Here is a 15,464-nt window from a genome sequence, read left to right as displayed (position 1 = left end):
ACTCTCTGTTGATGTCCCATGCCAGGACATCCCTGAGAGCATGAGGTCACGTCCCGAGCAGTCGGGGCAGGAGAAGGTCTGGTGAGTCCCATGGCTTCAGGGCTCCATCCCTCCCCTTCTCCCCAGGGCCCCCTCACGCACGGCCCTTTCGCAATCCGGCCGCCTGCATGGGCCTGCTCCGCTTTTCCCGCTTCCCGGCAGCCCTGGAGCGCCGGGAGCTAATGTGCACGAAGCAGGGGAGCCCCGACACCCCCACCCTGCTCAGGAGGGGACCTGACATGGGTCAGAGCTCCGGGGTAAGCACCACCAGGGTCTGGAAGGGAACATGGTTCCACAAACTGGTCGCAAAAGCACCAGGAAGCAGCCCAGGGTCACCATAGGAATCTGGATTCCCTGGCAGGATTGGTGTCACTCCCAAAACTACAAGCTCCTGTGGCTGGGAGCTCACTGCCCCTCGCTGCCCGAAGGCAGGGTGCCCACCCCTGCCACCCACTGTGTGTCCCCATCCCAGGCAAGGACAGGGACCCTGCTGCAGAACGGACACTCGGGGTGGCAGCAGGGACAAAACATTGTGTGGGGCTGGGGCTGCATTCCCTTCCTCTGGCAACGCCAGGTCCAGTCCCTTTGGGCTACCTGATGTCCCCATGTCCTGCGGTCACCCTGTGAGTTTGCGGGCCCTAAGGTGGGCAACTCCCTGGGGACTCCCCGGGCAGGGGAGCCTCTCTTGGAGCAGTTCTGTGTCAGGAACGAGAGACGCATGTGCCCTGGGTTTCCACATCACCCCCTAAGCCAGGGCAGGACACAGCACAGCTCCTGGCAGCTCCTACCCCCGCCCAGCCTCCCCAGCACACCGCAGGGCCCTCAGCTCTGCCCGCTCTGCTCTGAGCTGCCCGGGCTCGGGAGAGGCAGCCCTGGGAGGAACCGGCTGCCGGCAGGAGGGAAAGACCTCGGAGGAATGCGCAAACATCGGCCATCCCCACGGGCAGAGGGGCGGGCAGCGGGGCTGGTGGTGGGGCTGGTGTCCCAGGCACCCTGGAGCAGGGAGCCAACCTTCCTGGTCCTGCTGGAGACGGGACCGGCTCAGCTGCGGGCTCCTCTGAGAGCAGCTGGGAAGGCGAAAAGCCAGCCGAGAAGAATCACCCCTTCCAGCGCCGCCAGCTCCTCCCGCCCCACATCCCTCCATCCATCCTCTCTCTTCCATGAGCTACAGAAAGTCCGGTCTTCATGGAAATCCTGAGTCTCCACGCCCTGTGTAAGCCGCTGCTCGGCCCGCAGCCCGCACGCTTTGGGGTGCGGGACGGCCCCGAAGCGGCACCCACAGCCCCGCCGGGCTCCGCTGCCCGTGGGACACCCGCGCTGCCCGCCCCGGTCCCGCTGCCCACGGGCACGGCCCACGGCAGCTCCCGCACCACGGCACGGCACGGACGCGCTTGGACCCCCCCCGGGCTTTGGGGTGGCATCACCGCACCCACCGCCGCAGCCGGGACACCCCCGAGGCGCCCCGGCCCCGCAAGGCGCAGCCCCCGCCGCTCCCGGGACAGCCGGGCCCCGCGCGGTATCCCCGGGGTGCCGAACGGAGCCGAGCCGTGCCGAACCGAGCCCAACCGAGCCGAACCGAGCCGTACCAGGTTCTGCAGTGCCGTACCGAGCCGAGCCGTGCCGAGCCGTCCAGCGCTGTATGGTATCCTGCCGTGCCGAGCTGAGCAATTTCGGTCCGTGCCGCCGCGCTCCGCCCCGGCCCGCCCCGCGCCGTGCCCGTGTCCGGGGCCGCCCCGCCGCCCCGGCCCGCGCCGAGCGGCCCCGGCCCCGCCGCCGGCACGGCCCGGACGGGCCCGTGCCCCCGGCCCGCCGCCCCGGCATGGGGCCGGCTCCAGCCCCCGCCCCGGCCGGGCTCGGCTCCAGGGCCGGCCCCGGCCCCCGGGACGGAGATGCCCGGCCGCTCCTGGGGCCGCGGGAGCTGCCGGCCGAGCCCCCGCTGCCGGGGTTTTGACCGCACCCAGCCCTCTCCTCACCCCTGGGGCCGGGGCAGCCAGCTCCGAAGGGCAAGAGAGGGAAACAGCCAGGAATGGTTGGCCCCTGGGTGCATTTTTCCAGAGGCTGCAGTGGGGTGGCTGGTCAGATCCCTCCCTTGGTCATCCTGCCTGTCCTGGGCAGGATGGGACCCCCCCGAGCCCGAGGGTCTCATCCTTCAGGAAAGCCCTGCAGGGCTCGGACCGTGAGCTCACAGTGCCAGCGGCTGGAGCACCTTCCCGGCGTGCAGAGCAGGGTGAAGCTGGGGAGCAGCTGGGATGTGTGGGGAGCTGCTTTGTTTGAGAGGACACAGGACCGACTGTAGCAACAGCCAGCGTGAGATGCGTGAGAGCGTGTGAGGGTGTGAGCGGGATGTGCTGGCACCCCAACACTTTCCCCCAGGAAAGGAGCCATGGTGAGAGCCCAGCAAACGCTTTATTGCCAAGGACAGCGCTTCCCTCAGACCCCAGGCACAAAAATAGAGGCTGCCTCACCGCATCCCACACCAGATCAATCCATACACACAAGCAGGTCCTCAGTGCCGAGAGCCAGCCCCGGCACCGGCTGCCCAGTCTCAGGCCACACGGGGGATGGAGAGAGCTGGGCAGCCCAGCCTGCGTGATAGGGACACTCCCGTAGCACTAAGGCACCGTGCTGTGCCCCAGGACCACAAACCCAAACACTGCTCACGAGCTCCTGCAGGGTCTGCAGACAGCCTGGCTCCCCAGCAAGGGTGGAGGGTACCCAGCAAACAGCAACAGTTGGGGTGGCACAGAGGTGGCCAAATCCCGTGAGTAGCAGAAATAACTCTCTGCTACCCAGTGACATCCTGCTCGCCCCCACGTCCCCTCTCATGTGTACCTGGCCTGCTCGAGGTGCCCCTCTGCTCCCGCTTGCTCAGGCCGGCGCTGTGTGGGATGGGGGGTTCAGCCTGGCCTGGGGAACCAGCCTGGCCTGGGGCACTGCCGCCCTGTGCCCCGTCAGAGGAGTCGTCCCAGGAGCTGAGCGCCGGGAGAGCTGCCCCAGGCCACCGGCAGGGCGACAAAGCCCAGCTTGCTGTAGAAGCTCAGCTGCTGCCGGTCGGCGTCACTGACCTGGCAGAAGACTCCCCGTGACCCTGGAAGGGAGGCGAGAGCTCAGGGCACTGGGACCCCAGTGCTGGGACTGGGGGCACAGTGACAGGGACCCTCTCCACAAGGGGATCGGTCTCTCCGCTGCCCCTTTGTCACAGAGTGTCCCTTTGACGCCCTGAGACACAGGCCCGCATGTCCCCCAGTGCAAGGGGACGGGACAGTGCCTGGGAGCGCTGGCAGGGGACAGCTCCCGGCTCTGGTGGGTGAGGGAGCACTTGGATGAAGGGCAGCGCTCGGAGGTCACGCTCACCGTTGGCCCTGAGCGCACTCAGCAGGCAGAGGGCCAGGCTGCGACTGGCCCCCACGTCCAGCACACGGGGGGCCGTGCCCAGCTGTACCAGGGAGGGGAAGCGCCTCAGCACAGGCTGGGGCACTGCCAGTGGCTCTGCGTGGAAGAAGAGCACTGCTTCCTCCAGGGCATCCTGCGGGAGACAAGCACAAGTGAGGGAACCCCCTCTACCTCTCCTGTCCCCTGTGGAGCCTTCCCAAGCCACACACCGCTACAGTCCCCGCTCCCCTCTGCTCCCGGCGTCCCCTCACCTGTCCCAGAGCTGGGCCCCCTGTGCCCAGGTCTGGGGGGTACTTGTGCCGTATGGCTGGCAGCCAGCTGCTGTCTCGCTGCTGCAGGAAGCCTTCGGCGTGGAGCGCTCCGGCTGCGTAGCCACACGGGCCACCCTCGTCCTCCAGCACAAAGGTGTACTCGGGGCTCAGGCTGAGGAAGCTGCCCAGGAGCCTGCCAGGCAAAGCGGGAGCACGGCTGAGCTGAGCCTGGAGCTCCTGGGAAACCTCAGAGCAGCCTCCTCCTTCGTGCCCCACCTGGACAGCACCCAGCACCCACTGACCACCCCTTTGAGACCCCTCAGCCGAGGGGAGCCATTGCAGCCTCCAGCATCCAGGCTGGACATCCACAACGGTGGCTGCCATGTCCCTGCTGGACATCAGCATGGGGATGTCCCTCCCTGTCCCTCCCAGTGAGGCCACTGCCAGCCATGGGGCAGCGTTGGTCCCCACAGGGATGCCAAGAGAGGTCATCTCCTCACTCCCCAGCCCTGCACCGTGTCCAGGAGGGAGCCTCAGAGGGGCCACATCTCACCTGTCACCGAGGAGATCCGGGTGGGCCACGAGGATCTCTGCCACTTTGGGATCACAGTCCAAACTCTCCCGGCACATGCGGTAAAGCTCTCCCTGGAAGACCCGGATCCACGTCAGCCCTGGCTGTACCTGCCGTGCCACCATGCCAGCCACCACCTTCTGCTGGCCTCGGGCTCATCGCCACAGCACAGAAATTGCCATTCCGGTCAGGCATCCCGAGAGCAGCTGCTGGAGCACACTCAGAGCAGCCAGAACGGCACCAAAAACAACCCTGAAACTCAGGTCTCCAGAGAGCCTGAGCACAGCAGGACATCCCCAAATGTCCTGTCTTGGTCACAGTTGAGTTTGCTGCTGCAAACATTCTGATAAAAGCCTTGCTCCTGAAAGGGGAGGCTGCTCTGATCACCCAAAACCAGGGGCAGGACCATGCCCTGCTGTGCCTGTTCCTGCAACGGGCCAGCGGGCTCAGTTGGCTCTTCCTCTCTGTGCTGTTGTTGTCAAGGTTCAGCCTGAGCAGACGAGCTGCACTCGTGTTTGTGGTGGCTGGATTTGTGGTGTTAGCCTTTCCTTGAGCTGGAGAGGCGCAGGGTGAGGGGCAGGGGTGCTCGCTGCAGGTACATGGGAAACCTTTAACATTTTGTCCCTCCATATCCAGATTCTCCCTTTCTCTCCCCATCCCATCAAGCTGCTGGGATGTCAGAGCAGGGGGCTGGCACCAAGCAGGTCACAGCTGACAGAAACTGCTGCTGTGCAGCAGGGAATCACCCCATAAACTGGATGAGTGTTTGAAGAAGGGATTTGGAGATGGATGCACACAGGCTCTGGCAGTGCCAGAGCTGCAGACTGGTGAAGGCTGCAGGAAGTTGCCATCCTGTTCTGGGTTTTTACAGACATCTGCTCACAGCCAGTGCTGGAGATCAGTACTGGGGCTGCTCTGGAGATCATCCACAAGCTGGCAACCCTGCCCTGGTGCTGGTTTATCCATGGCTTAGGGGGTTCCCTCTCCTGCTCTGCCCAGGCCCCTGTCACAGCAAGGTGGGTTTGCTGAGGCCACAGCACATTCTCCAGGCTGCTGACCACACTCCCAAGAGCTGTCCCGGACCAGCTGGCTCCGAGCAGAGCTGGACACAGGGACCCTCCCCACCTGTGTCACCCCACACTGGGAGCTCAGCCCGGGGCCAGCAGCAGATGAACCTGTAACTCATCATTTTACAGGCAGCACAAGCCATGCAAAGGCTCTGGCAGGACCTTCCTCCATGCCACAGCTCCCACCTTGTCCAGGGGCAGCAGCGGGCGCAGCAGGTACAGCTGGCTGGACGGGAAGAGTGGGGGTGGATGGTAGAAGAGGTCACAGCTGTTCCCCACGGGCAGCAATGCCTGCAAGAGATACAGTCCATCAGTTCATCCTGGCTGCAAACCTTGTCCTGGAGGCAGCAGGAAAATGGCTCTGAGACTCCTGAAACCCCAGGAGCCACAGCTGAGGCGCAGAGGCCCGGGGCAGCTCTGCCTTCCCACACTTGCAGCAGCTCAGCAGCAGGGTTGGGATGCTGGCTTCCCAGTGGCTCCTTCAGCCCCCACAGCGAGGGAGGGACACCCTCTCACCTGCAGCTCTCCAAAGAGGCCCCCACGGCGCGCCCAGGGCTCGGCATCCCTCCCCAGCAGCATCGGGGCAGTGATACTCTGGCACCCTGGAAGCAGCAGGACACAGACACACGTGAGGTGAACAAAAAGCTGCTGGGCAGGGGGAGATCAGCCTCTGGCACAGCTCCAAGGAGCTGTTCCCCAGCTGTGCAGCCCAGGATGGTGAGAATGTGCCCTGCATGCTGCTTCCCTAAGGAAGAGGCTCAAGGCACACGGCTCCCTCTCACGCTGAACTTGGAGACCTGCCCAGGTCATCACCTGGTAACAGTTCTTGGTTTGTGAGAGGTCACAAGACCCACAGAGCAATCAGGGAGCCCTAAACCAGAGGAAAACTGTGCAAAGTGATGCACAGGCATTCAAAAAACAGCCCCACGTCTCACCCAGGGCATTACTGCTCCCAGAACCCTTTTGCTACACAGGCTAAGGGGTCTTTGAGGAACCACATCCTAGAAATGGCTGTGAGATATGGTGAAGATCTGCTCCAGTGACTGCTCCCTCCCTGGCAGCGTTACCAGGGCCACTCCTGCAGGCAGAGTGTGAGGAAGGGCAGCCTGATGGCGAGTGCTGGCTGCTGCTGTGGGGCTGGAGGTGATGGGGGGCAGCAGCCAGACCCCCCGGCCAGGTGAGCGAGCCAGGGCAGTGCCCATACTTACAGCCAAAGCAGCTTCCCCAGGTGCCCTTGGGGTCAGGGTCGCAGAGGAGGTGACCATCTGCAAAGGAGGCGAGGTGGTCAGCACAGGACACGGGTCAGCAGCACAGAAAGGGTCAGGGGGAGGTGGGCTCCAGGAGGGACCCTGGCACTACCCGCTGCACACCGGAACCCCGCATCTCTGGGGGGGGGTCCCAGACACCTTCACCTCCTTCTTGGGGGAGAGAACAAGCATCAGGTGTGCCCCAGTGCTGCAGCGTCCTGGCGCTCCGACACGGCTGGGTTTGGATAGGTGTGGTGGGGGCTGGCAGGGGCTGGCAGGGCTGGCATCAGCCACGTACCCAGCCAGAGGACGAAGGCACTGGCGGCCAGCAGCATGTTGCGGATGTCCCAGAGGTAGGGGTGCAGGTCGTAGAGCAGCGCCCTGCTGGCGGTGCTGACGAAGCGGCTGTGCAGGCGGCACGTCCGTGCGCAGAGCAGCTGGAAGGACTGAGCCCGGCCTCGCCACCGCGTGCCCTGGGGACACACCGGCTGTCAGCCCCCTGGGGCACACACGAGCCACGGCAGCCGCCTTCCTGCAGCGGCACCAGGACCAGTCTTACCCCGCAGGCATCAGGCGCCGTGGCCGGGACCCCCACGCTGAGGCTGTTTGCCCGCAGCCACCGAAAGTGCTCCAGGAGCTCCTGAGCCAGAGCCCCATGGTGGTAGGGCAGGTAGAAGAGCTCCACCAGCATCCGCACCTCCTCCAGGGTCAGTGGTGCTGTAGGGCTGGACACGGCCTCCTCTGGGGTCAGTGGTGCTGTGGGGTTGGATCTGGCCTCCTTTGGGGTCATCAGTGCCATAGGGCCAGACTCAGCCTCTTCTGGGGTCATCGGTGCTGTGAGGCTGGTCCTGGCCTTTTCTGGGGTAACCTGTGATGTGGGGCTGGTCCTGGCTTTCTTGGGGGTCATGGGGCCAGACTCAGTCTCCTCTGGGGTCACCTGTGATGTGGGGCTGGTCCTGGCCTCCTTGGGAGTCATGGGGTCAGACCCAGCCTCCTCTGGGGTCACTGGTGCCATGGGGCTGGTCCTGGGCTCCTCTGGGGTCATCTTTGCTGTAGGGCTGGCCCTAGCATCTTTGGGGGTCATGGGGCCAGGCCCAGCCTCCTCTGGGGTCACTGGTGCCATGGGGCTGGTCCTGGGCTCCTCTGGGGTCACCTGTGCTGGGGAGCTGGTTATGGCTTCCTTGGGGGGCAGTGGTGCCGTGGGGCCAGGCCCAGCCTCCTCTGGGGTCACTGGTGCCATGGGACCAGGGCTAGCACCAACCTCATCAGTCAGTGGGGCTGGGGCACCAGGGCTGGCACCAGCCCCAGGTCCTGGGGGTGTCTGGGGCACATCAGTCCTGATGGCCTCAGGCTGGGTGCTGCTGGGAGACTGGACGGGGCTGCCATCCCCTGTCCTGGCATCACTGGTGGGCAAGGAAATGTTCTGAGTGGTGTTGGCCCCATTGCTGGAGCTCGTGGTGGGGCTTGGGCTGGGGAGGGTCTTGGTGGCCACTGGGATTCCTACAGCCCTCCCAGCCATGCTGGGCAGAGCAGAGGAGGGCTCACAGCTCCCTGCGGAGAGCTGGTCCCCAGCCCTTGTAGGGCTCTGCTGATGGCCAGCAGGTGTCCTGTTCCCACTGTCCTTCTCAGGCTCTGAGGTCACCTCCCTGCACCCCTCCTCTGGTGCCACTCCACAGGGCTCAGGATCTGCCCCAGGAGCAGAGCTGTGGGGCTGAGGGTCAGGAGTGACCTCCTGTCCTCCCGCCGTGCCAGCCTGCAGCTTTGGTCCTCCCTTGAGGCTCACACTGGGGTGTCCTGGGGTCCTTCCTCCTGCCAGAAAGGAACAACAGGGAGGCTCCTTTGGCACCTGCATGGAAACTACTGCCCATGGGGCAGGACAGTGCCAGGGACCTCCATCCCTGAGCTGGCAGGGGCTGAGCTGCCAGGACCCTGGGCTCAAGTTCAGGCCCCTGGGGCTGGTGAGGCTGTGGCTTTGCAGAGGCAAACATTGCAAAACACCCAGCTCACCCCTGGCTGACCTCTTCTTGCAGAGCTGGCCCAGGCTCTGGTTCTGCCAGCCAAGGAAACCCTCTCCAGGCTGCGGCCATGGCAGGAGCACCCACGGGGCAGCACGGCAGGATGGATGCCCACACCTGCCCAGCAAGGCATGCACGGCCTTGCTGCCACACCAGCCCCAGAGACCCTCCAGGTGGGCGGGGTGGGGCTTCCTCACCCCCCACTCCAGCACTCCCGGGATTGAGGGAGGATGATTTGCTGCTTGTGCAAATCCATTGCCTACCTGGCTCCAAGGCCTGCTGGTTTATCTCAGCCACCCACTCACGCAGTGCCAGCTCCAAGGCTTCCTGGGGGCTGTAGCTTCCATCCTGAGCGCCTTGGCTGTCCCCCAGGGCTCCCTCCATTGCTGAGGAATTGCAGCTCATCAGCCTGGGCAGCCCTGGTTCCGTGCAGGAAAGCTGCAGGGCCGGGCAGGGATGGGCACAGAGCTGCCTAGGCACGGGTGCCAGGTACCTTCATGGTCAGGGTGGGCACAGCTCCCCAGCTCGCTCTGAAACCAGGTGCCCAGCGTATGTATGGGGATGAAGTTGGCCTGGAGCTCACAGTTGGGGTTGAGGAGCAGCCCGTGGAGCCTGGACATGAGGCCAGGAGCACGGCCCATGTAGGGGCCCAGGAAGACCCGTCTGCAGTCGTAGTCGTTGGCGTAGAGGTTGTCCCAGATGACGGGGCGGCGCCTCAGGACAGCCTCCACCTCCTCCAGCAGCTCTGCTGAGAGCTCCTGCGACACTACCTTGGGGCCTGGGGCATCAGGGCAGGGACACACGTGGGCCACAGGGTCCATCACAGACACACAGCAGGGACACACGGACATGGAGATGAGGTTGTGGTCACCACACCCTCGCTCCCCAGTCAGGGGAGCAGAGCCCCAGCTCAAAGCCCTGCCTGGCTGGGGCTGCACACCCCAGTGTGAGGCACCACAGCGGGGTCACTTGCTGGTGGCTCTCCCAGGACAGCCCGTGGCCACGGGGTTTGCAGACACTGCACGTGGCCACACACCCAGAGCTGGCCCTGGTGCTCACCTGTCCAGATGACGCCGATCCCTGGGAGCAGCTCCTGGCCGATGGTCTGCAGGTAGCAGGACTGGCTGGGGCTGGGAGAGCAGAGCGAGCTGCAATATTCTGGGGAGAGAGCACAGAGCATCCCCCTGAGAGCTGGGGACCAGGAGAGGAAGGGCTGCTGGCATCATGGACTAGTCCTAGTCTAGTCCTGAGATGGCCAGAGCTCCCCTGGGAGGGTGAGGAGTCCAGGGAGAGCTGTGGGGGCTGCCAGGGCACTCAGCTCTCAGCAGGGACAGGGGTGCGGCCAAAGGGCACCCCAGTCTGAGAGGGCTCCCTGGTTTGGGCAGCTGGGGCTGCAGGGCTGTGGGCAGTACCTGTAGGGCAGAAGAGGAAGATGGAGGGTTGGCCCAGCTCCTGGTACACCTCGTTGGCCACAGAGGCCTGAGCCTGTGCCAGGGAGGGGAAGACATCTCTGTCAGCTTGGCACATGCAGGGGTCGATGTCGTCAAAGAGCAGCGCGAAGGAGCGGCACCCCATGGCAGCCACCTGCGGGCACAGACAGGGGCTGCTGGGATCCCCGGGCAGCAGAGAGCCCCAAGGGGCTGGAGAGGGGCACCTGGGCACGGCACAGCATGGGGCAGTTCCTCCTGGGCCGTGCCAAGGGAGTAGCAGCTGCCCGCGGAGCAACCCCACCGTGCCAGCAGCTCTTTGCCCTCCCTGGGGAGCCGGGGCTCTGCTCCAGCCTGTGCCAGCCCTTGGCGCTGCCCAGCAGATTCTGGGGCTTGGCTGGTCCTTCTCCTGCCCCAGTAAGGCACCCATGGAGCCCTCAGCTCTCCGTCACCATGCCAGGGACCGCACATTGGCCACTGGGCAGCCCAGAGCTGGTCCCTCTGTGCAGCCCCACACCAGCCCACGGGGTGGCCACAGGGACCACACATAAACACATGCGCCCCTTGCCTGGGAGCAGTGGGATGAAGGAACGGCCCACGGTACCTGCCTGAGTTTTTGCTGCAGCAGGAGCCGATCCCCGGCGCTGGAAAACACCATGTCCTGGCCAGCAGAAATGGCGAAAATAAACTCCACCCCCTGCTCCTGGGCAGCTTCCATGAGAGACCGCATGCGGGCTGGGGACAGAGCACACGGCCGGTGAGAGCTGGGAGGCACCGGTGGAGCGGGACAAGGGATGGAGGGGGACAAGGGATGGAGGGGACAAGGATGGAGAGGACAAGGGATGGAGGGGGACAAGGGATGGAGGGGACAAGGGATGGAGGGGACAAGGGATGGAGGGGACAAGGATGGAGGGGAATAAGGGATGGAGGGGACAAGGGATGGAGGGGGACAAGGGATGGAGGGGGACAAGGGATGGAGGGGGACAAGGGATGGAGGGGGACAAGGGATGGAGGGGACAAGGGATGGAGGGGGACAAGGGATGGAGGGGACAAGGGATGGAGGGGACAAGGATGGAGGGGAATAAGGGATGGAGGGGGACAAGGGATGGAGGGGACAAGGGATGGAGGAGTACAAGGGATGGAGGGGACAAGGGATGGAGGGGGACAAGGGATGGAGGGGACAAGGGATGGAGAGGACAAGGGATGGAGGGGGACAAGGGATGGAGGGGACAAGGGATGGAGAGGACAAGGGATGGAGGGGGACAAGGGATGGAGAGGACAAGGGATGGAGAGGACAAGGGATGGAGGGGGACAAGGGATGGAGTGGGACAAGGGATGGAGGGGACAAGGGATGGAGGGGACAAGGGATGGAAGGAAACAAAGATGGAGCAGCACAAGGTATGCAGGGGACAGGGGATGGAGCAGGACAAGGGGTGGAGGGAGAGTGAACCCCAGGATTGTGAAAAGAAGGAGCTGAGGTCATTGGGAGGGGAGAGGCTCCAGGAGAACCATTTCCACTCCCTTAAGACACAGAGGACTTTTGACAAGGGTCTGTGGGCCCGGGTATACTCAGGCACATTGCCTGAGACCCACATGGGAGGCTAGGTGGTCCCTTAGGCAATTCCATATGATGGGCACGGTCTGGGAGTCTTCTTGCCCTTGGCAAGGTCTGGGGGCCTCCCTGCAATGGGCAAGGTCCTGGCAGGATGGAAACAGCTGGGACATAGCCCATGCTTTGCCCTCAGGGACCCGGGATGCCTGCAGCCCCCCGAGGGGCCCAGCAGAGCCGCTACCTGCCTCATGCTCTGTGTAGGGCTCTCTCCAGAGCAGCCGGTGCTTCAGCTCATCCTTGGGCGCGTACATGTAGCAGTTCAGCCCCCGGCGCTGCAGCCTGTGCAGGGAGAGCACGGAGTCAGCCAGGCTCCACACGGGCTCTTGGAGACAGAGACCTCAGCCAGTGCTCCCAGTGCTGAGCTCCAAGGTTTGTGTCAGACACCAGAAGGATGTGCCCCCTGGGAGGGCAGGCACCTCCCTCTTTTGGCACTTCTGTATGGAAGCCATCTGATATATTCATTTGGTTTTATTTATCCTCCTCAGCAGACAATGTTTTGCATTTTCCCATGGTGAACAGAGTAGAAAGCACTTCATGTATCTCATAATAATAAAAGTCTCTTATTTTCTTTCTTTCCAGATAAGAAAAATACTGATGGACGTGTCACCCTGATGTGGCACCACGTGAACACATCCCAGTCCAGCACCAGACAAGACCTTCTCATTCCTGAGGTACTTTAAAACATCACAGCTTGTTTTCCTTCAATTTTCTGTACCTGTATCTCCGGTCCCTGCACTCTGGTCCTTAATTACACTTGTCCCTGCCCACACTGTCCCCACTGCACTGCAGAGCCCCAGGTCACTGGTGGCAGGTCCTGTCAGCGCAGCTCATCCCACTGATGGCCCGTGCAGCCGCTTGGAGAGGAGCTGCACAGAAAACTCCCATCCCAGTGGCAGACCCTGAGCGCATCCTTTTGTCACGGGGACACAGGGTGACACACAGACATGCATGGGGACTCACAGGGACACAGCAGGGCCACCCACACCGGGCAGGGATGGCAGCCTCAGGACACGGCAGCCACCTGTGCTCAGGATGGAGCGGTGCCCTCCGTTGCCGCGGGGTTCAGCCCGGCTCCAGCGAGCCCCGGCTGGCTGGGATTGCCCGCCCGGTGTCCTGGCTTGCTGCTGGTGGCAGCGGGGACGCGGCCAGCGCATCCACACGGGGCTGCAGCGGGATGTGCGGAGCCCCAGCACCACCTGCCGGCACGGGGCGGCCCCGCGTCCGTCCGTCCGTCCGTCCGTCCGTCCGTCCCGCAGCACCCACGGCCCGGCCAAGCGCGGATCCCCGCCGGGGGCCGTGAGAGCGCTGGGACAGGGGGACACTGCAGGAGCATGAGGCTGCCACCCGCACCTTCAGAGAGGAAAATTCAGGGTACTTGCCATTGAAAGAGAAGTTTCCTCTGATCCATTGACCATGGTCTCCCATAGAAACCTGTAAAAGGGAGGGGGAAAAAGGCAAAATGCAGTTGTTGGAAAGTGCCTTGGAACGGTCTCTCTCTGGGCTATCCCTGAATGCAGAGATGCACTGCCAGACATGCAGCACCCATTCTGCTGTTGGGACCACTTCCAGGGAAGGGCCCTTCCTATTTCTGCCTGTAGGAAGGTCTGGGAGGTGCAGAGCTGTCTGCAAAGCCAGGGAGAACACAAGAAGAAGAACACAAACCCCTTCCCCTGGGACAGGCTGATAAATGGGTTTGGAGAGATGCAGATCGGACAGCTCCTCAAAGTGGAGGTTAAAGGGAACCTGTCAGAGTCCCAGCACAGACCTGAGATTTAGCAAGAGAAGAACCTTCAGCCACTTAAATTCTCTTCAAGATCTGGCAGATGCAATGTGAAGGCTCAAAGAAAATCCATTTTGTCTTGGGCAATGATGGCAATTGGCCATCAAGGTATCTTCCTGCTTTCTCTCTGCATCATGGGCCACTTTTGAGTCAATCACTGCAATTTCCAGCAGTCAGAGCCAAGGGGAGCAGACACTTGGGAAATGACAGCACTCCCAAAGCTGGGTGGTGCACAGGGGCAGGCTGCACTGACTCCATCAAGCTGGGAGAAAGGACCAGCTCTCCGTGTCTGGCATGAAGCCAGAGTCACCTGCATTTCCCAAAGCACCTGAGTGTCCCAGAGCTCATCTGCCCGCATTCCCTTGGCTCCCTTTGGCAGAAGCCCACCCTGCAGCCCCCAGCACCAGTCCTGGGCAATGGTGAGGGGGCTTGCACCACAGCAACACCCACTCTCCATCTGTCTTCTCTCTGCAGACAGATTTTCTACCTGCCTGAACACCTACATGGGTATTCCATATAATTTGAAATAATATATGGTCACCTCGCTATCCCACTGTGCACGGGGCCAAATTTGTGGTCACTCGAGAATCCCAGCAAACATTTCACCCAAAAAAAGTTATTTCTGTGGTAAATATTTGCTATTTTGAGATCCCAGCGAGTCGGATCCCAGAGTCCCTGTATGGCCCCTGCCAGTGTCACTCTCACAGCACGTGTTGCTGTGAGCTGACGTGGGCTGGCAAGGAGGCCACTGAGTCCTGCACACACCCTGCCAGCAGTGTACTCCTGGAATGGATTTGCCAGCATCATCCCTGCCCTCTTTCCCAGGTCAGCTCTACTATATCAATGATTCACGTCTGACTCATGTCAGCTTCTCCACCCCTGCATTTCCTGTTTATTTTACATTTATTTGCATGGTTGCTCCTGCTTCCTCTCAGGTGAGGCAGAGGGCAGCGCCCCTCACAGGGGTACTGTGCTGCCAGCAGAAGGGCAGATGATTCTGCCTGGTGGGTGCTCAGCTCCAGAGCGAGTCGGGGATGTGGGGAGGGAGAAGCACAGAGCTCTCCCTGGCCAGCTCTGGGCACGGGTCCTGCACGGCTGTCCCACGGGCCGGGTGGGAAGGGGGGACACACCGGGAAGCTGCCCCTGAGTCCAGGGCAGCCAAGAACCCCGTGTAGAGCTCTGGAGGCCGAGCAGGGGGTCCCTGTGCCCCTCTAGGGGCTTCGGTTCTGCTGGGGTGGCTGCAGGGCTCTCTGGGGAGAGCTGGGAGCATCCCAGAGGTGCTGGTCCAGACCCCTGGCAGAGATGGGGTTCTGTGCAAGGGCCCCACTCCCACATCTCCCATACTCCCCGACCCCGGTTCACTTCGGGTGGATCGGAAGAGCCCCTGCAATACCCGGGCGGGTCGGCACCGTCCCCAGCCGCGGCCCCGGAGGGACCTACCTTCCACCACGCCGCAGAGGAAGCGCGGCCGCTCCGCCATCCCCGCGCAGGAGCGGCCCCGCCGGCGCGGGGGCAGGCGCAGGGGGCGCGGGGGAACGGGGTGAGGCGCGGAGGGATGGAGGAGTGCGCGGAGGAATGCGCGGAGAGATACGCGGGGGGACGGACGAGTGCGCGGGGGGATGGAGGGGGAGCGGGGGTTGGAGAGAGCGCGGAGCGATGGAAGGTGCGCAGGGGGATGGAGGGTGCGCGGGGAGGGATGAAGTGTTTGCGGGAGGGGATGGCAGGTGCGCAGGGGGATGGAAGGATGCGCGGAGGGATGGACTGTTTGCTGGGGGACGGAGGGTGCGCGGAGGGATGGAATGTTTGCAGGGGGATGGAAGGATGCGCGGAGGGATGGAATGTTTGCTGGGGGATGGAGGGTGCGCGGAGGGATGGAATGTTTGCAGGGGGATGGAGGGTGCGCGGAGGGATGGACTGTTTGCTGGGGGACGGAGGGTGCGCGGAGGGATGGAATGTTTGCTGGGGGACGGAGGGTGCGCGGAGGGATGGAATGTTTGCAGGGGGATGGAGGGTGCGCGGAGGGATGGACTGTTTGCAGGGGGATGGAGGGTGCGCGGAGGGA

At 63.3% G+C, this 15,464-nt stretch overlaps 1 protein-coding gene across 3 annotated transcripts; it reads right to left on the bottom strand.

Moving 5' to 3' along the window:
- Positions 1-2,833: 2,833 nt before the first annotated feature.
- On the bottom strand, positions 2,834-14,962 carry LOC137473242 (protein O-GlcNAcase-like). 3 transcript variants are annotated; one of them, XM_068189084.1, is made up of 17 exons: positions 14,843-14,962; positions 13,002-13,053; positions 11,804-11,901; positions 10,615-10,745; positions 9,996-10,167; positions 9,643-9,741; positions 9,077-9,361; positions 8,847-8,969; positions 7,128-8,377; positions 6,867-7,041; positions 6,530-6,586; positions 5,838-5,923; positions 5,508-5,612; positions 4,237-4,328; positions 3,684-3,876; positions 3,394-3,565; positions 2,834-3,127 (listed from the first exon to the last, which is right to left on the bottom strand). In XM_068189084.1, exons 1-17 carry the CDS (start codon positions 14,880-14,882, stop codon positions 2,991-2,993), a joined length of 3,267 nt encoding a protein of 1,088 aa, XP_068045185.1. In that variant the 5' UTR covers positions 14,883-14,962; the 3' UTR covers positions 2,834-2,990. The 3 variants fall into 3 exon arrangements, with proteins under 3 accessions (XP_068045185.1, XP_068045183.1, XP_068045184.1); XM_068189082.1 differs by lacking the exons at positions 13,002-13,053; positions 14,843-14,962 and having other exon boundaries at positions 11,808-11,915; XM_068189083.1 differs by lacking the exons at positions 13,002-13,053; positions 14,843-14,962 and having other exon boundaries at positions 9,996-10,068; positions 10,619-10,745; positions 11,808-11,915.
- Between the last annotated feature and the right edge of the window lie 502 nt (positions 14,963-15,464).

This window comes from Anomalospiza imberbis, chromosome 4, assembly GCF_031753505.1.
Source record: "Anomalospiza imberbis isolate Cuckoo-Finch-1a 21T00152 chromosome 4, ASM3175350v1, whole genome shotgun sequence".
In the NCBI taxonomy this organism is placed as follows: domain Eukaryota; kingdom Metazoa; phylum Chordata; class Aves; order Passeriformes; family Viduidae; genus Anomalospiza; species Anomalospiza imberbis.
This window is presented reverse-complemented; position numbering and strand designations above follow the sequence as displayed.

What these genes read in the sequence shown, in the direction of transcription:
- LOC137473242 (XM_068189084.1), bottom strand. Translation starts at nt 14,882, where the DNA reads ATGGCGGAGCGGCCGCGCTTCCTCTGCGGCGTGGTGGAAG. An exon ending in CTACACAGAGCATGAGGCAG is followed by an intron (nt 10,746 to 11,803) that starts GTAGCGGCTCTG and finishes CTCTGTCCCCAG; the next exon opens with CCCGCATGCGGTCTCTCATG. An exon ending in TGCCTTCGTCCTCTGGCTGG is followed by an intron (nt 6,587 to 6,866) that starts GTACGTGGCTGA and finishes CCTCCTTTGCAG; the next exon opens with ATGGTCACCTCCTCTGCGAC.